At 36.4% G+C, this 26,097-nt stretch overlaps 1 protein-coding gene across 1 annotated transcript in view; it reads left to right on the top strand.

Moving 5' to 3' along the window:
- Positions 1-26,097, top strand: part of HIBADH (3-hydroxyisobutyrate dehydrogenase) — an 85,670-nt gene that overhangs the window by 6,587 nt on the left and 52,986 nt on the right. Inside the window, exons 2-4 of the mRNA XM_074898081.1 lie at positions 1,911-2,071; positions 6,941-7,050; positions 9,479-9,600. Of these exons, the coding sequence (XP_074754182.1) occupies positions 1,911-2,071; positions 6,941-7,050; positions 9,479-9,600 (393 nt within the window). The remainder of the gene's footprint in view (positions 1-1,910; positions 2,072-6,940; positions 7,051-9,478; positions 9,601-26,097) is intronic.

Raw genomic sequence — 26,097 nt, 5'->3', positions numbered from 1 at the left:
CTTTCTGCACATTAGCCCTGCCTGCAGTTTTTCAGCCATTCTTCCCAGTTTGGTGTCACATGTGATCTTGCTGAGGGTGCTTATGTCCCATCGTCACAGGCATTTGTGACATTTTTAAACAGCAACAGCCCCAGTATTGACCCATGAAGAACATCACGCATAACTGACTGTTCCTAGTCTTTGAACCACTGACCACTGTTTAAGCCCAACAGTCCAGACAATATTTCTTCCATCAGGCAGTCTTGCAGTTCAGTCCAGTGCATACTTTCCCCATTTGGCTACTGGGATACTAGAGGAGGCTGTTTTGAAAGCTTTACTAAAATCAAGGTAAATAAGATCCACTGGTATTAAGGGGTAGAGGAAGAAAGATGCTGAAAACCAGGACTTGAACCTCCTCAGGAAGCTGGAAGCTTTGGGCTAACAAAAGGAGCAATTTTAGATTAGTGTAAGTGATGTACTGGGGAAGACTGACTCATAGAAACTATGAGAAGAATTACTATAGCTGATGATGGTGTTTTAGGCCCTTTATTCATTTGTTCCCTAGATTGACATGCAGCAATTCTTAAAAAAGCAATGTGCTCTTTTCCTGACTTATCTCAGTTTGCACTAAGCGTTTTCCCAGTGCAGTTTTATTTTAAATTGTGCTACTTCTCTAGCTATGTAATTGCTGCAGGCATCTGTGGAAACTGTCTCAGACCAAAATTCTCTCAACGAACCTGATTTATTGAATATGGCACTTCCAAAATAGTGCTGCGGATGAAAGAGCATGACCGTTGCTGGCTAAGAAGGAGCTTAAAGTCAGAAAGACTTTAAAATGATTAATCAAGTGTTATTGGCCTAGAGAGGATTCCTTGCTAAGCATTGAGACCTCTTAGAGTCTCGATCCAGCTTAGGCACATTTTCTGTATGTGCACTTCAGAGTTACAGTAGTTCTGTAGTTGCCACATGCCTTAGTGTTTATTCTGCATAACTTTTTCCTTTGTCATAAAGGAGAAATTATTTTATGGAATTGGCAAAGAAATCTCGGCACTGCCAAAATGTGCTGCCCTTGGATTAGGAGTGTTTAAAGTGATGAGGCAGTGATTGCAGTAGATGAATGCCTGCAACACTACTTGCTGTCCAGCATTTGATACTTGCTAACTACTTGTAAAAAGTAACTGGCTGAAACTGTAGTGTTTTCCGCAGTTTAATTGTAGGTTAAGCTTTATAGTTCTGTCTTGGTAGTACAGCAAATACAATCCAAGGGTTATTCCTGTAGACTTCATAATTTTGTATTTATACTATAGTTTGTTTCTAATTTTCAGTATTTGCTTTTAAACTGTGGTTAAACGACTTAAAGGATTTGCAATGATTCATTATGGAGACTTTCACCTTCAGGTTAGTGGCTTATATCTGAGTGCAGGATCAGAAGAGTCTAGTTATTGTCTGTGAGGGGCTGCATGAAATAAAGTGGCAGCCTCAGTCTATTTCTAGAGAACAGGTGCTGTATCACAAGGCTGCAACCAAAGCTGCAAATAAGGAGTCTCTAAAATATACCTAATTTTGCATATCCAGTTTAGGATTTAAACACAAGCCAAACTAATTTAAGTCTTTAGTGTTTGAGCTCTTCTCAGACCTTAGCTTTCAGGGATGTTGCTGAATTTTGATTATTACTATACTTTTTGAAACACCCACATTTTCCTAATTAAAATATTCCTCTTTGATATGTAGAAAAATAATTCTGGGATGGTATTTTTGGCCCAATGTGAGCTGTAATTTATGGTTTAAATTACGTAGGATGGGATCCACATTTCCACCATTTTTAAGCATGAAGTTGTTTAAATCAAATAAAACATGCTAGCTTTTGTTACGTCATTGTTGCACATTACTCTAAAATACAAATATATTTATATTTATTGTTTTGAAATCAGTGTGTTCTAGGGCAATGGCTTCCAAAACCCCGGTTGGATTCATTGGGCTGGGTAACATGGGAAATCCAATGGCAAAAAACCTGGTAAAACATGGATATCCAGTTATTGCATATGATGTGTTCCCAGAAGCTTGCAAAGAATTTCAAGACTTGGGTGCTCAGGTATAGTAATAAACTTCCTTTATTCCAACAATAACTTTATGTGTTGAATGATTCTTGCATGCAATGCAATTAAATAATTGAGTTTTTTTCTTGGTTAAGATCACAACTGAAGCTAAAACGCATAGTGAATACAATCTGAATCTGAAACGTTTCACTTGGAGCAAAGACATGATTCTACCCCAAGTAATTTTCATGCTGTTAGCCAGAATTGCTACCTTGTTGAACTTCTCTAGCTGTTGTTTTTTCCCCGTTTTTATGAGAGTAGGTTGATGGTCTGTTCTTTCACCTCCTTCTTTCTCCTGCTTCCTCCTCCCCCAGGTCTAGATGGCCAGTGGGCTGCTTTTCATCTGGTTCCTACTTTGACCTTTTCAGGTTAAATGACCCTAGTTAAAAATTCCTGCTGTCATAGCTGTAAGGATTATAGGGACATATGAGCTTTCCTGCTGCTTCAAGGTGCAGTCCTCAGGGGTAGGGGAAAAATCTAATTATTTAAGTGCTTATTCTCTTGGAGGTGAGGAAGGTTATGGTGAGAGAAGAAGAAGGAATGGAAAGGAAAAAGGAGGGAAGGAAATTGATCACATTAAGGAGCTTTACCTTCCTGCCATATACCCTGCAAAATCTTGGCCCTGTTCCAGTCAGTGCTATTGCTTTTGTTGATCCATTAATACACCCAGAAACCCATTCACTCTCTCAGATGGTTGGGTCATTTCTAAGCATCTGAAACATATTTGAATGTTTTTTATGTATTTCAAAGCTATATAGCTGTGAGTGGATGGATGGGTGCATAAAACACTGAAACAAAAGACTGTACTCAAGTAGGGAGAAATCGGTGCAAAAATAATACTCTGATGTGACAGTGTAGAGGATAGGAGGGAACTTTCCAGCAGTGGCAAGGAAATTGGAAGTAGATCTAGGCAGAGGTACTGTATGCCTTGAAAGTCTAAACTGTTGGAGCTAATTGCAGTTGTTTTAAATGATGAGGTAACATCAAGATTCCTGAAAGATAAAATGATAAAGTGCACCTGTTGATAATTAATTGCAGCTCCCCTGGTATAATTACAGAATCTTGGCCTTAAGTGAGAGAGTAAGCTTTTCAGCTTCTTTTCCTAGCGACTGTTTTTATTTTGTTAAAACAGCTGAGACCCTCAGGCATGAACCAGACCTGTCTTGAGTAAGACGCTGGGCAAATGGAGAGGAAATCTGTATTGAACAATTGGTTGTATTTTTAGTTCATGTTCTCCACTGCTGTGGCTGCCCATTTGGATAGCTTATTGCCATAATAATAGAATCCTTGGCATCTACTGCAAAACTTAACGTGATATTAAAGGTAAACTGTAATGCTTTTAAAAATAAAGCCAAAAGTCTGTTTTAAGATCATAAATCACTAAGAGAATACACGGGTAGGCTTAAATACAAGTAAAACACACTTAAAGAAAAAATGTGAACATAACTTCCTCTTCTTGATCTATACGTGTAAATCCTACTCCAACATTTTTTCAGGACTTGGAAACTTGTGGGTCCAGGGGGCCTTGTAGAAACTGCTTTAGAAGGAACATTGGGCTCCAAGGCCTGCTTTCTCTTTGGTCTGGCTGGTAGAGTAAAGCCATCAGGAGTGTTACAGAGGTGAAAAGATGCTCCCCAAGAGACAGTAAATGTTGTCAAATGTCCATTGTTTAAACTCGGTGCTACTACCAAAGTATATGTAGAATGAGGGATGTTTGATCATAAGTCTGCATTTTCTGTGCCTCTGAAATAAAGAACTGGGAGGTGGTGTGTGTCAGGAGGCAGCCACCTGCCTGCTGATGGTGAATAGTAAGGGGAAAACTGGCTGAACAGAAGCATATGGAACCACTTGGGGTGAAACTTGGAGAAAGTTGCAAGGCTACAAACAAGGGACAATACTGAACAGTGCTGTAAGCAAGTAGATAACCTCCACACTCTACTGTCTTTCCCTTCCTTATAGTTATCACTTTCTTTCTCACACAGCAGAGTGCATATGTGTCACAGTTACTTTTCTTCACTTTACATATCTTTGAATCTTACCTCAGATTTGGAAGTTTGAGAGCGTTACTGAAGTAATCCAATACATAGAGCAGCATAGAAATAGAGCTTTCTTCAGTGTATTCAGTAAGAATGGCATTTCAGGCAAGCAGAATTATTGATTGACCTATCATAAATATAAAGACAAAAATAGGGAAGCATTGTGTAGCAAACATAAACAGATGTGTGTATTGAAGGGCATAAACCAATGACCAGTATGAAGAAAAGTCTCCCCTATCCAGCTGCATACTGCAAAAGTTTGCTTGAGCTGGCAAGTATCAGGAGCCAGGATAGTCTATGTTCGTAATCAGCAGTTAGTATTTGGTATGGTTTTTTAAAGTTACACACATATTCTTAATGATTTGAAATGCTTAATGTTTCTTAATAACTTTCAAATCATTCAACTTTTTCTGAGACAGAAAGTCCCAAATAAAAAAGCAGTTTTGTATGCTGCCTGTCGAACCAGGTAGGTGGGTTTTCTCGGGGATTATTTATCATGTTTGTTAACAGTACCAAAAAGCAAAGAATGACAATTCCCACTTGATTTCCCACTTTTTGTGCTATTTACTTCAAGGTAGCAAAATTATTTTCCTTTGTGTGGTTGTGGAAGTACTGTCCCAGTCTGTGTACATGTGTAATCTCATTTTTTTCAGGCTTGATAGTGTTTTGAAAAACATGGATAGAACAAATTAATTTCTGCATAGATGACTACTGTACTATGTCTTCTATATATCTGTGTGATTAAGAGGTTTTTTTTATCTAAGTGATTAAGATTAATCTGTGACCAAAAACCAGCTATATCTTATCTACATAGCCAAGTGCAAATGTGAGGCTGATGCAGTTTTTAAATTGTGTGCCCAATCTTGTATGTTTTTCAACTTCTGGTTGAAAGATGAAAATAGGCCACAGAGCTGATAACTTGCAAACCTCTAAGAATACTGGAAATAAGAGTTTCAAATAAGAAGACATATATAAATTCACATTCCAATTACACACTTCCTCACTCCTCTAATAGTACACATTGGGACTGAACCAAACCAGAGATACTCAGAACTAAAGACAAAGCTGTCATGCTCCTTTATAAAGAGCTAGGCTCTCTGGCCTCCAAGGAAGCAAGTCATAAAATTAACTAATCAGATATAGAAGCTTTTCTGCTTATAATTGCCTCATTTATTCCTCCTAACCTTTGTTCTTTAGACTAGGGTATGTTTCTTTTTATAAGTGTGGGGTATACCAGATGTTTTGTGTAGTATTAACTTAGTCTTTCAAAACAAAACCTGTATGTTTCTAAGTTCCATCTATCCCAGTTTCTTCTTTTCTGAGAGTTTTGTTCAGTGAGTATATACAGTATTCCTTTCTTTTACTTATGTCAAATAGAAATCAAGAAGTTTCTCGTGCTGTATCCCACAAGTCCTTCAAGATGTTATTCAGCATTTCTTACAAATGGATATATAACATGCTTTCTTTGATGCTGAGACCTTATAAATGCATTGTATATAAAAAATATATTTACATAAGGGCCTTTGGTATCAAAACTAACAAAAACAGTTACAAATATCTGTAGTTATAAATAGATAAGGAATAGTGAAATGAGGTCATCAGTTTGTTGATTTGTCTACATTATGGAAAGCAACCAAATTTTCAGATAGGTGTGTTAAACTGCAATTTCTTTAACCCTAAAGCCATGTGATATGGAAATTCTGATTCACACTGAGGAAGAATTACGTATAAAATTTTGTTTAAGACATTTCTTAAGGTTTAAAAACCCAAGGCATATAATATATCTAGCAGAATAGATCATTGTAATATTAAGGTTACTGTTCATCATTCAGGAACAATAACTGGAAAATAAATACTGCAAGCCCTATCCACAGACAAAATCTACTTTTTGCTCATCTTTCTTCCTGCTTGGAACCTAATTCCTTTCAGTAAAACTACCTGAATGAGTGAAATCAGATTTGATCCTCATAGGCTAAAGATAAAAGAACAAGCTGTGGTTTTTCTTGCTGTTTTCCCTGAGCTATGAATGTATTAACAATGCATTTTTTAAAGAAGAGACTTATTTAAAACTAGTATTGGACAAAAACCTTAGTGGCAAATGCCTTCTGGGTAAAACTCACTACTTTTATCTGTCAGTCTTTCACTTGTTGTTTATGTATCTTAAATACCATACTGTCTGCCTCTGAAAATGAGCTGGGGAAGGTACTACACCTTTCAAGTTAGGTATATTTATTAAACAACCAGTACCTAACAATATATTTTGAAACTTGTTCAGATCTTTTTGGTTAAGGATGCTTGAGCTGATAATTTTTCTTTTTTAAAATGCCAACTGTAATATTGTGAGAAACTCCAGTTAGTTTATCTGATTTTTTTTTTAAGATGAGGCTCAGAGGTGCATTAATTATTTTTCTTCCTCAGTCTTCTCTTCCAAAGCTCGTGTATAAGACAAGGGAAAAAGTGAGATTCTTGTGATCCTTCATTTTGTCCCTCCTTAGAAACGTTGTAGAGTGATATTTTGTATAGATGAATAGTTCATAGTGAATTGAAGATTCATGAATGGGTTGATGGGTTGTAAGCATCCCCACTGACGGAGGTTCTGGAGGAACTACCATGATAGGTCATCCTTTTAAATTTTTAAAATTTTTCTGTTACTGGATCCAATTAATCAACATTTCCATTAGGACAGAAGTTTTTCTTGTGTTCTACTTTTTTGCCTAGCTTAGTTGTGACCAGTGACATGCGAATACTAAAGACAAACTCAGCAAACATATCTAGCATCTCTTTTTCAGTAAGTGTAAGCTGATTTTTTTTTTTTTTTTTCTTTAAAAGGTAATGGATTCCCCAGCAGATGTAGCAGAAAGAGCAGACAGAATTATTACCATGCTGCCTTCTAGTCCCAATGCGAAAGAAGTTTACACAGGAGCAAATGGAATTCTAAAGTAGGAATTTTTTGTATTTTGGAGAATTCCCATTCCTACTCAGGGCTGTATTATGTTGTTTGTCAAATGATTGCTGTTGCTCTAACTCTTGCTGTGCCTTCAGGGCACGTAACTTGATGTTCTCTGTTTTGTCACTCTTGATATTTCTGATTACATAAGTTCTCTTAAACCATGCTTGCTTTTGAATAGCTTTTGGCTAAAGTTTTAATTTTATTTTCAGTAGAATAAAAATTGATGTGAATTTGAGGCAACTTAACTGACTTATTATCTACCTTTGCAGCTGAATGTTTCGTTTACCAAAATGTAATGTATTAAAGTCAAGTATATTTGCTTGCAGCAATTATTTGCTCAAATACTTTAACTTGAAATCCTATAAATTAAATGTTCTGAAGAGATGCCATTGTGTCTCATGGTATTAAAGTGCATTAACACAAGATGTCTGGCAAGGCTTCATTGATTTCTGCTCTTATTTTCTGTTTATTATACAAGAAAATATTTAAAGAGTTTGCTTAATGTGAAACACTGGGGTTTTTTAACTTTTGCAGAGGGTTTTCCACTGAGCCTAAAATCCATAGTTTGCAGAATTCTAATACTCAGAGGTTTTGGACTTGCCAAATTTAAAGGCTCTTCTGGCCACATGTGCACTGCTCCTGGCAGGCTGGCTGAGGCTACTCAGTCCATCTAAGGATCATGTAAGATCTTACTGCTATGCAGGTTAATAATGTAAAGGAAGAAATATACAGAAGGAAAAAGTACAGTAGATTGTCTAAAACCAGTGATGGTTTTTTTTAGCTATTGATTGTAGGCAATATTAAGGTGCAGTGATAAAAAAATGAAATGGAGATGGTTTTCTATTCTTCTTGCAGTAGGAAATAATAGTTGCTTCCCTCCCTTACTGTCCATAGTTTAATTCATCACAAAGTAGGACTGGGCAGATCTAAGTAGCCGTAGCTTAGATCCTTCAGGGAAGAAGGATAATTGTATCAGTCCCACAAAGCTGGGCAAACAGCTGCAGAACTGTACCCAGGATGGCGGTGTTTTGAAGACAGATTTGCAGTACTGACTGATATAATACAGCCAGTTAATCTTTTGAGTACCTAGATTTGGAAAATACTGCAGGGAACAAAGAATGTGGAAAGCAGTCTGGTGCTGCTGCAGTTGCTCAGCCTCTGTGTTCAAAAGAAGGAAGTGTAATTTGACAGTAGTGGTTAATTGTGACTCTGAGTGACCTGGTCCTCGGTGACTGATTTGAGTGATCATTTTCTGAAGATTTTTAAGTTTTATGGAAGGAAATACTGATGCTCTGGACTATTTAAGGGTTAACTTAGTCGTCCTGCTGTGTAACTGAGGAGCCTTGTACCACTGCTCCTTGTTCTGAACATGAGGAGATGATGTAGTACTGTATCTGCCACACTGTTTTTCGTTTGCGTGTGTTCAAACTAACTGCAGCTGCTCATCGCTTCTGTGAAAAAGGACAAGTTCTGTGTATGTGGCACTGTTTGAGTCTGAAGCTACAGTGGGGTTCACATCAGTATGTGTGTATAGAGAGGCTATTTCCAGCATCTAGGTAATTTGATTCAATGAAATTAATTGTACTGCCAGTAGTACGCAAGGTGCAGCGAAGCTCTTAATCTGTCGTGTAGCTTTAAATTACTCACCTTTTTATGACTGAAAAATGACATTGTTTCATTTCATGGTATTTGCTGGTCCAGTGGACATGAAATCACGGTGCAAATTAATGGAAAGAGGGATAAAAATAAAATTTTTATAGTTGAGGGCATTAAAAAATTTTACTTTAATTGCATTTTTTTAAACACATACACAATTTTTTGTGTTCTGTAATTTGGGATACAATTCTTCTGCCTAAATTTACTAGCTATCAGTGAGAAAACATTTTTTTCCACGCTTCGCTTTAAATCTGCAGTGGGCGTTTGTGGTGTTAGTTATGATCTTTATATAGAATAAGTTGGAGCAATGATTTAAAGAATGCAATCAAGCTATTCCGTTAAGAACTTAAGGTTGTATATATATATAGAAAGGAAATTGTATTGTTATATATGAAATTTTAGGCTGTATCAACATTTAGTTCAGTTGCTTAGAATGCATCTTAGGTGATCTGTATGTGATATACTGCTCAGTGATGGCAGGTTTTCTAGTGCACACTTTTTGTGTAATTTTTTTATAATAGCGTTTAGGAAGAACATCCTTTTTTGTGTTTATTGTGTTCTGAGTCATTCAAAACTGTGCAGTATGCATACTCAGCAGTATAAATACTGAGCAAATCTTGCTCAATAGAGTTTAAAACTTTGTGTTTATTAGTGTACCAAGAAGTGTTCATACATATATCATGCTGAGGAAAGCCAGTGCCATGTTAATAGTTGCAGAAGTCTTGTGTAAAAATAATAATAATAATTAATCTTTATTTTAGGAAAGTGAAGAAGGGCTCATTGCTAATAGATTCCAGTACTATAGACCCTGCAGTTTCAAAAGAGTTAGCTAAAGCAGTTGAAAAAATGGGAGCTGTTTTCATGGATGCTCCAGTTTCTGGAGGTAAGTCTTCATTAACAGTTTGCCTCATATTGGACATGCTGTCTCTTTGTTTGCAATCTCAGCCACCAGTTTGTACTCTTGTTGGTACGTGTTGCTTTTCTTTGCTATATGTACAGTGGGTTGTTGGGGTTTTTTTTGTTGTTGTTCCATTACATGAATGTAATGTATGTTATTTTAGGAATATTTGTAGGGTTTATGAATATGCTTTTGTGTTAGACCTGGAGAAACTGAGCTTTCACGTGATATGGTACAGTGGTCCTTTTAATTTCTTTCATAAAGTTGTATTTTTATGCAGGTATTCACATCTCTTCAGTCTCCGTCCGTTTCTTTCCGTTAGAGAAAGACAGGTTACCATTAAGCAGTTCTGCTGCTTTTTCATTAATTAAAAGGAGAGAATGAAGGGGGGAATAAAGGGTTTCATTGTCAAGAAAAAAACAGAGCTTTCCTCTGGTTTTATAAGAGTTGAAGTATGTGGGTGATAATTCTCTATTCTTGAAGTTGTTAACTGTTGATCTCTGAGTATTTCATCTCTTGTAAGAAATAATGTAGAGCAGGGAAGTCCTTAATTTTGTGGAATAAGGAGAGCAGAGGCATAAAATTAATGTTTTGAAAACAAAACTATAGCTGATTGTTAGTGTCGTTTGAATTCTTCTCCAGAACCCCTAGAATTAGAAGGTGAAGAAAACTCTTTTTATGTGGGAAAATCTTGGCTTTTTTACAATCCACTCTAAAAATTAATGTAAGTGGTGTTGTGAGAATTCTTTATTTTCCTGTATTTAATGAGGTAATTCAGATAGTTATACCTGAAAAAGAATAAAAATCCAAAGGGTAGGAGAGAATTTGGCCTTACAGAATTTTTAAAAGGTACAATGCACAAGCTATAAAGAGCATAGCCTGAATTTCAGATCTTGAAGATGAGTGTTTGTGAGGAACTAAAATTAACCATCAACTAACCATCATTCAGTTTTCAACTGAAAACTAAGGTAGGATTTGGCTACACAGTAGAGGCCAAAATTTTCATCCAAACTGTAATGTGAACAGGAAGTAGGAAGAACCAGGTAGGCAATATTGAAAAAAATAATGGGGAAGACAAGATTCTTGTTTCTCAGCCAAAATATTAGTCTTCTTTTATAAAGTTAGACAAGTTGTCATCCTGGGAGTAAAAATCACAGGAAAAAAAGTGTGTTGTGGGTGGGTTTTATATCTATCTGATACTTTTCTAAGCACAGCATGGCCTTCTACTTACCAGTTGGGCAATTCTGATATCTTCTATGTGGTTCTCTTTGATCCCTTTCCCCCAAATATGTTGTTTACCTGAGGGAGTTATTTACCTTTTAGAAATGTCTGTAATTTGGTTTTACCTGTAAGTTTTTGCTTTAAGGTTGACTATGCTATGACTACAAAGAAAGAAAGAAAGAAAAGTTTGATTCCAAAACAACCCTAGCTGGTTTAGGGATTTTGTTCCTTGAGAAAATGGTAATGGCAAGACTGGGTTAGCATGATAACATACAGCTGACTAGTCTGAATACAAATGGCTTTTTTGGTGTTAGTGGTTTATCTGAATACAAATTATTTGGTGTTTAGTGTCAGTTACAGATTGAGTGATATTCTGAAGTAGGGGGAAAGAATTGAGACTTAGCTTTCTAGTACATGTTTGTGAATGCCAAGGAGCACTCTGTACAAACCATGCTTAAGTGGGCAGTTGCTAGAAATGTGAATAAGTTAAGTATGTTGGAAAAAGCTTTAATGTTATGCTTTGTTTTTCTATCTTTCAAGACCTAACACATCCTCTTTGGGGTATTTTTGTATGTCCTGACTGCATTGTTGGCCTTCAGACAAAACACTAAATGGAGAAGTATGTTCAGCTCTAGAAATTGGCAGGCATTATCCTGTTGCTGTGCAATGCAATAGACTTGGCAGGAGTGTGAGGGAGGGCGTTTGTGGGATGCAGTGAGGAGGAAGAGAAAGCAGCATGCCTTAACTGTCATCTTTAGATCTGTCTGTTTACTAGCTGTTATTGGCAGACAATTTCACTTGTGTTTTTAGGTATTTGGGTGTTGCCTGATGGATGTTAATGTTCATCTGCACCGTGAACAAGTCATTCTGCAAACTAAATATTTTGAAAATTACATGGTCTGTAAATTATGGAGAAATAGTAGTGGTTTTAATCCTGTCCTGACACTGCAAATTAAGTATCTTAAGGCCTATCATTAGTGACAGATTTTAGTGCCTTATTTGCAGCCTTAACCCTGAAAGATTCTTTCCCTTGATCTTTTCAAGATGGGCCCGTGCGCCAATGTAGTTGTGCCGCCTTCTTCATACAATTGGCCTACAGCATTTACTTGCAATTTACAGTCAGAACCCATTAAGTGAAAGTTCATGCACCAAGTTACTATAGTGTTACTTTGTATTAACTGATTTTGGAAAATATTTCTAATCTCAGTAACTGCATGCAGACTGTGCTGCTATTGCTGTCTAGAGATAGCAATTGCTTTACCCTGAGATTAGGATCTCCTGCAGTTCCACATGAGAAAGTTGTGTCACAGTTCCCGGTGCTGCCCTGATTTGTGAACTCTTTGTGAACATTTGACAAATGAGGAAACATCTTCAAAATCTGTGGGGTTTTGGTTTTGTTTTTAAATTACTAGAGGAGTAAATTTGTTTTTTTCAAAGATTGGATTCTGCATCTTTGTATGTATAAAAGACTTTTAAAGCACACAATATCACAGAAACATATTTAAAACTGACTTCTGTTGGCACTGAAGACACTACTGGCTGAGTAAGGGATCTAAATTTAGACTTTAAGAATTGTGTCGTTTGTCCTCCCACTGATTTCACTGAAAGTATGATACAGATTATCACCTTGCAATTCAGAGCAGATTTTACTAGTGTTTCCACTATTGCTGCTGTAACATATCTCTCTTTTTAATTCAGTATACAAGATATGCATTGTCTAAAGTACAGTGGGTGTAATGTGTTTTTTATTTCTGATGTGATACTTTGCACTGTAAACATTTTTAGTGTTCAGATACTACCTTTTCAGATCTTTTTTGCTTCCACTGACTCTTGAAATTATATCAGCTCCTCTTCTGCTTGAAATATGTTGTTCTGCATCCTACTGGAACTTCACAAAAAGATGTGACAGCTTGATTTGCTTTTCAGTTTTTGGAGGTGTGGATAAAATGTTTTCAATTATTTTGTAAGTATGGTTCTTTAGATCCTATAATGAAATTTAGGTAGATCACTGTCTACTTTAGCCAAGATAGTTCTCAATAAAATAGTCAGGCTGCTAACTGTTAATAAGAGATGTTGTATAGAGAACTATAGTCATGCTAAAATGGTAATAAACAATAGAATAAAACATTTTTTTTGTAGGAACCTTGAGTTGGAGCTGGTTAGAAACAGTTTGAGTTTCTATTCCAGCTGTCATTTCAAACTGTTCCATCTTACAGTACGACTTCCATAAGCTCCAGCTAACCATTAAGTGATGGAAAGATTATTAGTAGTAACACTGACAAAGTGAGACTTTAGCTCTCTGGTAGTGTAAAGTAAAATGTGAGTCCTTGAAGGGTGAATTGCAGACTTATTCCCTTTATGGTCAGATCTGTACTTAACATGGAGCAAAGAAAAAGAATGTTTAGAAAAAAAGAGGACACTTTCTCAAAACTGGAGAAGTGAATGTATTTCAGTGGCACAATCAGACTGATAGCAGAGATTAAATAGGCCAAACAGTAATTGGTGAATGTGTTTCTCTTACTTGAATATTGAAGGTTTAGTGCAGTGTCATTTCCACGGGAAGCAGAGGAGAGGGACTTGCAGAAGAGTTTAGACTGTGTCTGTGCACACTAATGCTTCGCATTTGAAAGATATTTTAAGACTAGACTAAATAATAAAAAATAGTAATGAGTGGTTCAAACATTGCATCTCTTAGCTTGTAAGTTCTATTGTAATAAGGTATCATCATCAATATGTTTGCCAGAATAAAGCCGGTTTAATAGACCTCTCTTGTTGGAGAGTCTTCATAGAGCTGCTTTTTAACTGGCTTTCCTAGATTGCATCTGCTTTGTTTCTTTAGCTTTGTGCATTTTTAGAGAAATGCAATCGTATGACTTCATGGGAGCGGAAGAGTTGGTTGGTTGATTCAGCATCTCTAATGTGAGAGATTATGTACTTTTTTAATAAACAGGTGGCGTGAAATAAGGAATATCCTGTATTCAGTGGTATAGAGGTTTTGTTTGATCTTGGCTTTTTGGCCTGCTAATGCAGTGATTGGAATATCTGTTAGTATCCTTGAAACACTGTCAAGATGAAGCAGGTTCATTAATTTAGAGCTAATAATTCTGACCTATCTCCCTCAATAGCAGGTGTTCTTGTTGGTGAGGAAAAGATCTAAAGACATAGCAGTATCTTCTTCATTGTTATTTCCGGATTTATGCTCTGATGCTTTATTTTTAAAGCCCGAATGTGTGTACTCAGAATGGCTACAATGTTCTCTGTGTTCCTGATACTGAACATAGCATTCTCACCTCACTTCTGCTGCTGCTTTGCCTCAGTCACGCCACGTCTTGCCTAATCTTTTCTTTCCTGACGTTTCTTGATTCCTCTGTTTACATTTTTGATGAGTCCATCTGATCATATTAATTTTTTTGCAAAGTTTGTGATCTAGGGATGGTAGTAGAAATTACAATGTACAACCTTAATGTTAAAGGTTGTATGAAAAATGTTATTTAGTTATTCTGAAATTTAAATGAGGTAAAAGTAATGCAGGAAGTAACTAATAACAAAAAAAGGGAAGAATGAGGTGAACCGATTTAAGGAAGCTGAAATGAGGACAAAGAAATACTTTGAAATCTGAGATACTTAAAAAGCTTCTGATTCCTGATAATATATGTTTTAAACTATTTAACAATACTTATGTTTGTCAAAATAAAGCTAGTTTAATAGACTGCATTTGTTGGAGAGAAGATGGAAAGGAATGAAGATCTTTAAAATGTTACACATTGGCAAAATTCATATTTTGACACTGGGGAGGAAGTATAAACCCTATGCAGAAATCATGATGTTGGCAGCAGCGGCTGTTACAGAAGAGTTAGATAGTACAGTTACTGATGTGCTGACTTTGCCAGGGTATTTTTCTTCTGTGAGTCTGTTATGCTTTTTATTTTATTTTATGGAGAATGCAAAAGGTAGCAGAAGACAAGGAAGTATAAACAGATTTGTTGAGAGTATCATCTAAAAATGTTCACCGGGGTGGAGACAATTATCCTACAATGACTAAAAGGGTGGAATGACTGATTTTATTAAAGTATAGTGTATATTTTGGCTATAAAACTGTGTGTAGTCTGGCCAACTAGTGACCGATGTGTAGGGAAACATATCTGTCTCCATTTATTCAAAGGTGTAAAGATGAGTTATTCAGGCTGGCCCAATGGGATATAAGCAGGAATAATAGGCTGGAAATTATTAAGAAGAGAAAAATGCATGCTGTGTCTACCAGGAAAAACTTCCTAATGATATTCTTCATACACTGTGGAATAATTTTCTAAAGGACATGGTTGAAGCCAAGTATCTTGACATGCTTTAAACTGTACTGGGCAAAGTGCTAGGAACTATTCTGCAGGGAAAAATCTTTAACTGGCAGGAGGATGGCTGCATGATCTAATAGGTCTTTTCCATCTCTAATGTCTACAACTCTGTTGTGTTCTCACACATGGTGTTCAAAAACAGTTAAAAGAAAACTGTCCAGATGGAAGTTAAAAATCCCTGTGGCACTCTTTGAAAAAGAGTAAGGGATAACTGCAGAATTAGAGCCAACATTCCTTTTCTCAGGAAAGCTGGTTCTATTATCCATGGCTATATGTGAGCTGTTACCCCATTCCTTACAGCTGCTCTGTTTGTTTATGGTTACTTTAATGCTGGTATCTGGCTCATCCTGTCGAGTGTTCTGAGATACAGAGTAAGAAAGATTTTCAAATTTCAGCCTGTCATAAATTCTAGGGAATAAAAATTAATTTCATTTTTTGAATTTTGGTTGCTTCTTCTAGAGAACTTTTAAAGTTAAAGAGTTGCTGGTTGTATTTGGAAATGCTTCTGGAATGCAGTGATAACTTTGAAGCTTTCTACAAAGTTTGTTTTGGTTTTAAATGTTCATAGACTTCTTTCCATTTTTGATCTTTAAATGGAGCCTTTTGTTCAAAGTGTGTATTTTTCAAAAAAACCTAGCATGACTACTGTTCTTAGGACAGTGGGGATGATAAGCACCAGACCTTAATAACCTCTTGACTTCTTCTGAGTCCTAATTCCTTCCTATGCTAAATGTGGGTGTCAGCGTCAAGCCCAGCACCATGCACACCAGAGCAGAAGTACAAACTGGAGGGCACACCACAGAGCAGAACTGGGAGTACACTGTGCCTGCACAGCAGCTCTCAGTGTGGGGACAGTCCCCACCAGCTGCAAACCACTGGAGGTGCCACTGGAGAAACAGCAGCTTATTCTGAATCTTAATGCAAAGTCATTGCATTTGCAATTCAGTGTTGCCTTAAACAGACTTTTTCAGTTTGTGGGTGCAACTCCTGTTCTTTAAAAAAAAAAAAAAATAAGTCCAGGAAAACCTGACTTACTTAAATGGATTGAGCCACTGAAGACTTAGAATTACACATTTGTCTCTTATTCATCAAGGGAGATCGCAGATCTTATCCTAGACACATGAGAAGAAACATTAGCATCCTATGTACCCAAACCAAAGTCTTAGAACACATCTGTGCAAACTACTCTGTGTTGAAGACGACTCTTTCGTAGGCCCATTAAACACTTAAACCATTTTAAAGGAGTAAAAGAAAAAAAGCCTGGATGGAGGAAACTTTGCAGGCAGGGACAACTGCCCTTGTCTTGTAGTGCAGGCCTTTGAAAGTTTGTTGATCCCCTAAATGGCTGAATCCAGGATCAGTAGGAATGAAAGCTGATATTGACCCCCTTCTGGATGGTGCTAGTATTCTGGGTTACTAGTATACTGGTTTCCTTTTTGAAGTCATGGTGATGAGTTGGGCAAGAATGGGATTTATGTGTGATGATACTATTTGACGATCTGGAGCCATTCTAGCCATGGTTCTTTGCAGAAAGTTCTCTTGTACTGGAAGACATCTTTGTGTTTTGATTAACTCTCTTATGTTGTGCTAGTAAAAAAGGGGAGAATGTTCTAGCAGAAGTACTGCCTCTGCACTTTAAACGAATACCTGAAAATTATTTCGTGTTTACTGTAATATTGCCTGTTGTGAGACGATTTAACGGTTTGAGCTTTATTCCTTAGAAGGACTGCTCCTGGTTAATCCACAGAGAGCACAGAAAAATATCAATATTTCCTAACTCTTTCTTCTCCAACCACATTTAAAAACCCATGATTTATATGAATAAAAGCATAAGAGAAACAGTATTGCCTTTTACCGTTGATAAGCATTTAGAATTCAGCTGTGAGCATAGAAACTATGTGAACGTTCACCTTTCAGTTTGTCCAACAGTATTTGTCCTGTTGGCTCACCGCTTTGATATACTGAAATGCAGAGGACAGAAGAGAATCATGCAGTTCCAGATCTGAAGAAAGAATTTTTAACTACAGTTCTTTTCATGCCAAGCACAACATAGGACCTGAAGTGAAAACAAAATTACTTACTGCACTGTATTTGACCTACAACTTTAACCCTTAAAACTTAGTTATTATTTTCATTTCTGTAGTTTCACTGGGACACAGTGTGTGGAATTTCCTAGACCTTAGACAGCTTTAACCTATATCTGTTCATAAGAAGAGTTAAAGGGTGATTTGACAGGAACAGAGTAACACATGGAAATGTTACCCAAATGCTGACCCCTCGGTTTCTGTTCCTGGTTCTGTAAGCAGTTGTATTTTAATTATTCTGTATTGTGGAAGAACGTTAAATTGTCTGCAGTAAAATTGGGGGGAGAGGGGGAAAAAGGGAGGGGGAAGTGTGAAACACTGTGTAACACTTTATTAAAACCTTCTACGTATTTTAAATAAATCCACATAATGATTTGATAGTATCCCTTTATGTTGTTTAACCATTGGTAAACTAATGGGTTTTTTTAACGTGTAGTTTAGGTCATTGGCAACAATACTAATCTGACATGTAATTATTATCCATTTGCTTTATTTGATATGAGTTGCTGCAAACGGTGTAAGATACTAGTTACTGAGCAACTGTATAGTTTAGCAATATGCAGTCAGAAGCAACACATTTTTGCTGTCATTTTGTTTTCAGTTTGTGTTTGCTTTGCTTTCTGAGAATGTATGGTGGGAATGTGTAGCTCGTGGCTTAGTATATTTGCCATTGGGAGTACAGAGAAAGTCACGCTGACTTTTAGCTCTGGCTGAGGAGTGTACTACTTGTGTTTCATTTGTGTTAGATTTCTTTTGCCTAAAATTATGACTTTTCAGAAATCAATATAAAAGTAAATTGTAGATAATCTGTAGGGGTATAGCTCTTCAAATTGGTTGATTTCTGATGTCCAACATTTTCCCAATTAAACTATTTCCCAGAAAGCAGGATTTGGGAGCAGCTAAACGCTTTTTTGTCTTGAGTAAGGCATTTTACATCAAGTATACTAGAAGAACAGAGATTTCCTCTCTCTTTTAAAAGTTGGAGGACAATTAGAGAAAGGAATTTTCAGTAGCATTACCACCATGTGAAACGCTGTAGTAGCGCTCTAGTTAGAGTAAACTAAGAGTGTGTATAGCTTTCCTATTTCTGCAGATACTCATCTTAGACTTTGTATTAGTGGGGAGTTAGGGGTGATGCTGCGGCAGGGGGAAGGCTTTGTAGTGGAAGCGCTAAATGAGAAGCTGATGTGAATCTGGCACACAGTAGTTTCCTGAGATGGAGCATCCTCTTAGCAGACTCAGCCTGAATCCTGGCTGCCTCTGAGGGCTCTCACCCTGTCCAAGGTGGAAGTTCCTGCAGAGAGTACTAACAGCATCTCTCACTACCTCAACGTGTTGTGCCAAGGTGTGGGGCTTGACTGCTGTTAAACAATGCAATAAATGCCTCCCAGGGCCAAAATGAACATACCTGATCACCTAAATGTATTATTCATGTGCTAGAACAAACTGGACTGGAAGAAGGCATTTCTATTAGTGATGCAGCGACTAGCACACCTAATAAAGAAGGTGGTGATTAATCTGTTAGTGTTTGGGTGCTGGCACTTTTTCCCCACTGTAGTAGTATGCTTAGCAATTGTTAATGCTAAATGTGACTGTGTGCAATTACTTAGTTTGTTGTTTTACTTAGTAGACAATTATACCAATCTTAAATGGAGAATTTTTTGGTAACTGGGTTAAAGGATTCTTAGAAGATTGAAACAGTAGGCAGCAAAGCTTGTTAAGGAGTTTTTATTTTACAAGCCCTCAAGAATTCAGAATATGACTTGCTTACTACTTTAAAAAGTCCAAACTTACCTTATAGACTTCACCTCAGAGCCAGCATCAAATCTATGCTATACTTGTCTAAAAATCCAAACATGCACTCTTGGCCGTTACTGTTTACTGAATCAGAACCCTACTGTTTCCACTTGCACTGTATCTAATTTATCGTAAGTGACCACAAAAACTAAAATTATTTATATGCTGGCACCTAACAGCTCCACTATAGTTAAGGGTCTGTTGGCATTTCCATTATAAACCTTCCCTTTGAGAGGTTTATAACTTGGCGGTTTTACTTTTGCTTCAGGCTCAAATGTGCCATTTTCATCCAAGCACAAATTCTTCTACAGAATTTCATTTAAATCAGTTTGGCCATTATTTATTTTAGCGTGTATATGTTGGGGAGTGGACGGGAACACACTATTTAATTTTGGTTTCAGAAGCTTTTTGGTCAGACTATATAATGAAAGAAAAATGGTGCTTTTTATTTTATTTTTAAGGTACTTAACCCTTCCTTGGATGTGTCAAAGTTACTAAAACCATGCCTTTTCAGATTGCTCACAGTGCTTACTCCCTCCCACCCACCCACCCACCCACCCATACATCTCGCCTGCCCCTAGCCAGTTACATCCTTTGAGGAAGCATCCCCTGGCTTCTGGCAGTGAAAGTTTTTTTGGGGGTGGATGCAATAACATACAGTGGATGTTCTGTTGAGAGGCCTCAAGCCAACCAGTCCAAATGAGGAAACAGATGGAACTTAATTGGAAAAAGACAGGCCGAATGCAGTTGTCAGTCAAATGTAACCCTGTGTGGTTAAGAATGGCATTTCCTATGGCTCTGCCATTTCTTGTGGGATGTGTGTAAATTACTGCTTGAGTGCAGTAATCCTTGGAGTCTAAAGTGGTGTGAGTTGCTGTTTTCCCTTGCTTCTGAATGCTGAACCACAGAGGAATTTCAACTCTTTTTTAGTCACAAATTCTTGCCATAGTACTGTATTATTATGCTAATGAAATTCTTGCCACACGAATAATACGTATCTATAATGTTTCAGTACTAATCATAGTAACACAGTACCAGTGTTCTTTTACATAGTGGTTTAAGAATACAAAGAAGGGAAATTGTGTACAGAGGTAGAAGGTTTTATTAGACCAAATAATACAGCTGAAAATAGAAAACAAGTTTCCGAGTCGGTTCTTTCATCACATTGTGCAAGAAGCAGTGAAGTACAATAGTTGTTTTTTCCTTTGCTATTGAATTACTCACAAGAAAATGTTACTTGATGGAAAACAAAGTGGGGAGAAGATAGGTGGTTTGGCAGCTTCTTGTGTACTCATTTTGGGGTCTTCTTTTTTCAGGTAGTTCATGCAGATTACTGATTGGACAAACAAGTAATAAACCTGCTTTTTGTATTTTGTCTTCTGTTTTATTAACAAGAGGGAGAAGGGAAGCACAAGTATAATTATAGCAGCAGATACCAACAGTTTATTTAACCCTAGAGCATTAGATCCAATTGAAGCATTTGAAAGCCTTCTCCATCTTGCCTTTTTTTCCCCCTAATTTCAGATGTTAATGAAATTATAGGTCAAACATTCCCAATCTTGACTAGTTTAGAGACAACTCATTTTAAATTTTATTAGTTTATTTTTAGTTTGTTGGCAGTAACATTTAATAAGCACTGAAGGCTAAAACTTTAATATAATCTAAAACCTGCTATTTTTAGTGTTGGACTCTGGAAACAGAAGCTTACAGAAACAGCAAATGTCACAAGACACATGAGTGGTTCATCATTATCAAAACTTTATTTTTATTAATGTTTTTACTGGTACCTTTTTATTGCTAAGGATCAAGAAATTTAAACTATATGCAGTCATGGGAAAGAAAATGATTAGAAGTACCTTAATAGAGCACATCTAAAAAGCTCAAAATCAACATAAAACACAAGCTTCTGCTTAAGTCCATCCATTTCAATGGGAATTTAGTGCAAGTTGAAGAGGTGGGTCCTCAGTGTCTGTTAAGTATCAGTGTGGTAGTCTGTCTGTCTTATACTACTGAGTTACTGTCTTTGAAACTCAGGGGTTTCAAAGCACTATGTAGAGCTGACATCCTGGGCATGATTTGGTTGGACTCTTCATGCAACTATAAGCTAACTGTTTTCATTATTTGAAAATATCTTTCATCCCAAACTAAACACAGAATTTATTATTTGGTGTCACCCAAGTTCAAGGATTTATTGTTTGCTATTCTCAACACCTAAACTTATTGATATATTATTTAAACTTTGTTGAAGTATAAATTAGACAATGACTTATTCTTCTTTCTGCCTTTCTTGGAAATGGGATATCGGGTTAGAATATTTTTTGGTTATTTTCAAAGCAGCATCTCCTGCAAACATGACCTTGAAGCAGAACTGTGTTTAGGCTTTGAAAGTTACTACGTTTTATTACTACTCTATTTATGTCTCTTCAGCACAACAGTGGCTGACTCACTTTAAATGCTGTCCCTCACTTCCTAGCTCTCTAATTGAAGCAGAAATAATGTTCATTTTTCCTCTTCCTTCATCCACTCTAGTATGGTATATTGCTATTTCTCATGAGGTTGCAGCTGGGAATGAGCATTTTTGAATCTCTATCACTTTATAACAATTTGAGTATCCTCTACACTGGCTGATGAAATAAAACACATTTTCTTAATTCTAGTTGTTGCCCTGGATTTTCAATGACAAAATATACAGGTATTTGGTGGGAAAAGAGAACTGGAGAAGGTTTATTAGCTGAAAGGTACTTGTCTGTAAGTACCTGGCATAGACTGCAGTTGCAAAGGAGTGCTTCCTTTATTGGTGAGAGGCTTTAGCGTAGAGTTTTAACTGTTCCTAATGCTAATGTAGATTGCTGAAACCACTGAACTTTGTATGCAGATTTGCCAGGTGTTATTAGAATATGTACCTGTACTCTCACTAGGAAGATACCTACCTGCTCTTGGTCACCTGCATGTGTTGCTTCAACCGGATCTGAACTTCCCAAGCTGAGGATGTGTTTTTAGAGGTCAATACAACTTGGATATCTTAGAAGTCTGGAGCTAATTTGTGCAGCCCATCATTACTTTGCCTCCCTAATCAGATAGTTCTAATGAAAGCAAACAAATTTAATCATTGCAGTGAATAAGTACTCACTATAATGAGATAGAACTCCATAGTTTTTATGTTTTTAAATAAACCACATGGAAATTAATCTTAGGGAGGAGGAAAATTAAGCTGGAGAAGTCACAGTTCGAGCACGAAGGCCCTATTTGTAAGTGTTGCACATAGGGTCTCAACATTTTTCTTTTCCTTAAAAAATAAATAAAAGCAAGCAAACTAAAAATGGCCAGAAAGATGTAAACACTCCCCAAAAACCAGTCCCTGGTTTTGTTGTGTAAATTTTCATATATTTGTGGAAACTTCTGTAATTTTTCCCAGTATTTAGAAATTGTGAATATTGGCTCATAACTTCCCTGTGCTTTACTGTACATGTTTGCTACAGAAGGTGTTTCAAAAGTGGACAAAGTATATTACATGCAGATGTTCCTGTTAATTCAAGTGGGAGATTGTTTCAAAAAATAAAAGCTGTGACTTAAATCTGAAGTTACAGGGAAGACCTACAATAAATCTGGTGTATTTAATTGATGATAGTGGAAATGCTATCAACATATATAAATAACTGCTCCCTCTTCTAAAATACAAGAGACTAAAAGAGAGTAACTTATCACAATACAGTAAAATAATATAAATTTATATGAATTAGTGTTTTGGTTATTAACAGTTAATATTTGAATTTTTCATTTTCACATTCCTCTTTACGTTGACTCCGCATACAGCTCTGTTAGCAGCAATTTCTTAAGTATGAGCTTCTTAATGAACAGACATGTTGCAAAATCAGTTTTATGGACTTTTTTTCTTGCTTTTGCTAGTCCTGTAGTATATTTTAGACCTCTTATTCATGTAGAAAAGTAAATAAGGATTTAATTGCAGTTCTCCACTCAAAGCTAAGCCGGATTCTTGGCATACAACTGTCATAAGGATTTCTTTTCTCTGCCTTGTAATGACCTTAACTTGTCCTAAAGTGACTAGTTTCTGTGGGGATTGTGATGGCTCAGGCTCAGAAAGGTTCTTGTCTGTCATTTGGTGGTTGTGTGTCTTTTACATGGCATCATAGTGTCTGTACTATCAGTTCCTAACAAAGGCAGGAAAACTAGTTCCACATATTTTAATGCAATTTGCATTAAACTCCTTCCATATACACAGTGGAGTAGCAGAGACATCTAGACACCGTGTTTTTCTTTTTAAATAATATATGCTGGAAATACAGTAGGTTTAAGATATCTGTCTGTCTGTTTCATTACAAATCCATTTAAAATACTAATCATAATTCATGTTCCCTCATTCTTTCCACATTTAGGGGTGTTACCTGGGTTTGGAATAGCCAGCTGTCTCAAACACTATCCGCATTTTTAAAGGAATAAGAAGTCTTGGCAGACACTGGAACAATTAATTGGCTTTTTCAGCCAAGTCAGCTTAGGAAAGTATTTTGTGGGGAGAGGGCCGGCTGGGAGGGGAATACAAGCTCCTGGTTTCAAGTTTTGAGTTCTATTAACCCTTTAGGAATGGTAGTCAGACTTTTTCCTAAGCACAGTTCCCCATCTTTGACATTTGTGAAATTTATTTCTTAAGTGAAAAGATTCTAAACTATTAATATACAGGACAAGTATGTTTTATTAGGGGGAGATGCCTGGAATGAGGTGACAAGTGATCAATCTAAATCATGATGGATTTAAAAATCTCTGAGGTGAAATAGGCATTAGAATCGGTATTAAAGAACTCTAACCTCCTCCTAGTATATACTTTTAGAACAGAAGGAGGAGAAAGGTGGCATCTGAAGCACAGGATGATGCTATCTTCCTGTTGAGTTAGGGTAAAATATTTCCATGCTGGCCTTGCCCACCACATTCAACACCTTGGCTTAACCATGGATGCTTAGTTAATATTTAATTTCCAGCTTCATAGCTTTGCTTATTTTCATTTTAAAACCAGAACAAGTACTAACTACACGTATGTCCTTGCATTCCTGAAATGTTTTGTTTGAAGTATTGGAATTGTTACGCAGTTTACTTTTTCACAATTCTGTGAACCTTTCTATCAATTTATGGCAAAGAATTTTCAACACAGTTGCTTTTAACAGTCAGATGCTCTTATTCCAAAAACTATTTATTTGTTTGTTTGAATTGTCCTTTATGGAGTAAACTACTAGTAGTTTAGACTGGAAACTGTAAAGTTAAACTTTTTGGAATCGTTACTGCCCCAAGTGGGAATATAAACCATATTGAACAAAATTTATTTAGCCTATTAAAAAGTCAGACTAAAACTACATTTAATTAGTTTACACTATTACATCACTTCTAGTGGGGAGTAGAACTTATGCAAAGTAAAAGGAGCTCTATCAGGTGAGCTGACTGTGGCCCATATGGGGCTTTAAGATAATGATGAGTTTAAATTTCCTCTTAGAGCTAAGTGAGAATAAAACTGGAGGCAATAAATACTCTTGGCCAAAGCCATTAAATGAAAAAGCTGGGAATTCTCCAGCTCTTGACTTAAATCGTTTGTTTATCAGCTGGCGCCTAGTCTGGAGTCAAGAGCTGGAGATTTCTATCTGTGACAGAACTTTGAAACTCTTGCAGGACACTTTCATTTTAACTTAAGGTAACTTGAGTTTATAGCTTTGGCTTTAAAGATTACTAATGATTTACTCATTTCCTTACCATTTAACCAGAGAGAACTTTTTCCCAGGAAGGGATCTGTGTTTATTTAGGGCCTTTGTCTGCAGAGGGATTAAAAGGCAGCCCACCAGCATTGTGAACTTGATGGTAATAAAAGGTCACCAACACACACCATAAAAACGTTCTTACTATGGAATTAATTATACAGTGTAATTTTACAAAGCATTTCAGCAACCCTCCTTTTAGACTTCTGGTGTATTTGATTTTTCCTCAAATGGGGAAAAATTCAACTTTTGGCATTAATTGTGCGAATTAGACTCTGTGTGTATGCGTACAACTGTTTACAGTATAATATACTCATCAGCAAGTTCAACTCACAATTGAAAACAATTGTAAAATTCCAGATGAAGATAGATCTGGACATGTGAACTTTAAAACTTAAAATACTGCACAACTGGGAGCAACAGAATGAAGAAAAAAAAAAAAAGAAAAAAAAAAGACTAGTTAGCTAAGAAATGCAAATAAACAACTTAAACATTGTTGCCATGTTTTGTATTTTTATAAAATATTGCATATTTTCCAAGCCATTAAGCACTGTTCAGAGAGAATCCTACTCTTTTTTCTAAGCCACCAGGTGGCATTGCAGCCCAGCCTGCTCAAAACAGGCGATTGATAATTTATAAAAATTTGTACAGAAAGCATTTCTCTCCTCCACCCCATCCATTTTCTCTAACTTCTATGGATTAATTTAGAATATCTGATAATGATGATTAATATTCATGAAAAACAGTGATTTAATTCTAAATTTTGTTTACAAAGGTAAAAAATGTTAAAATTGCCATGTCAGGGTACTGGCAAAAGTTGTTTTGCTTTGGCAAGGTGATAGCAACAGAATTATGTTCCTTTATAACTTAATGAATGAGCTTAGATTCATCCACAGTGAAGGTCACAATAATTTCTTAAAAGCTGTGGAGTGGACAGGCGTAGAATATGAAGAGGAATCCATGTGGTTGTCTGTATCGAGTGCAAAGATATCTTGCTATATTCAAAATATAGATGAAAAAGTATATTTATGAAGTGGGGGTTTTTTTTCCTCTTTTGCCTTAAAAAGATATCTTTCCTCCATCTCCAATTACCATTTAATCATATGCTCCATACTCTTTTATAAGTGGACAAAAGAAAGCACATACCCATGAAAAATAACTAGAAATCATCATATATATAATAACATGTCATGTAGTCTGTTTGACAAATTTAATACAGTAATGTAGTCAAAACCATAGGAAATCTCTAAATTGAGTAAGGGGGATTTTTTTTTTCCC

The sequence above is a fragment of the Athene noctua genome, chromosome 2 (genome assembly GCF_965140245.1).
Source record: "Athene noctua chromosome 2, bAthNoc1.hap1.1, whole genome shotgun sequence".
NCBI classification, from domain to species: Eukaryota; Metazoa; Chordata; class Aves; order Strigiformes; family Strigidae; genus Athene; species Athene noctua.
The sequence above is the reverse complement of the archived record's forward strand: the minus strand, read 5'-3'. Positions and strand labels throughout refer to the sequence as shown.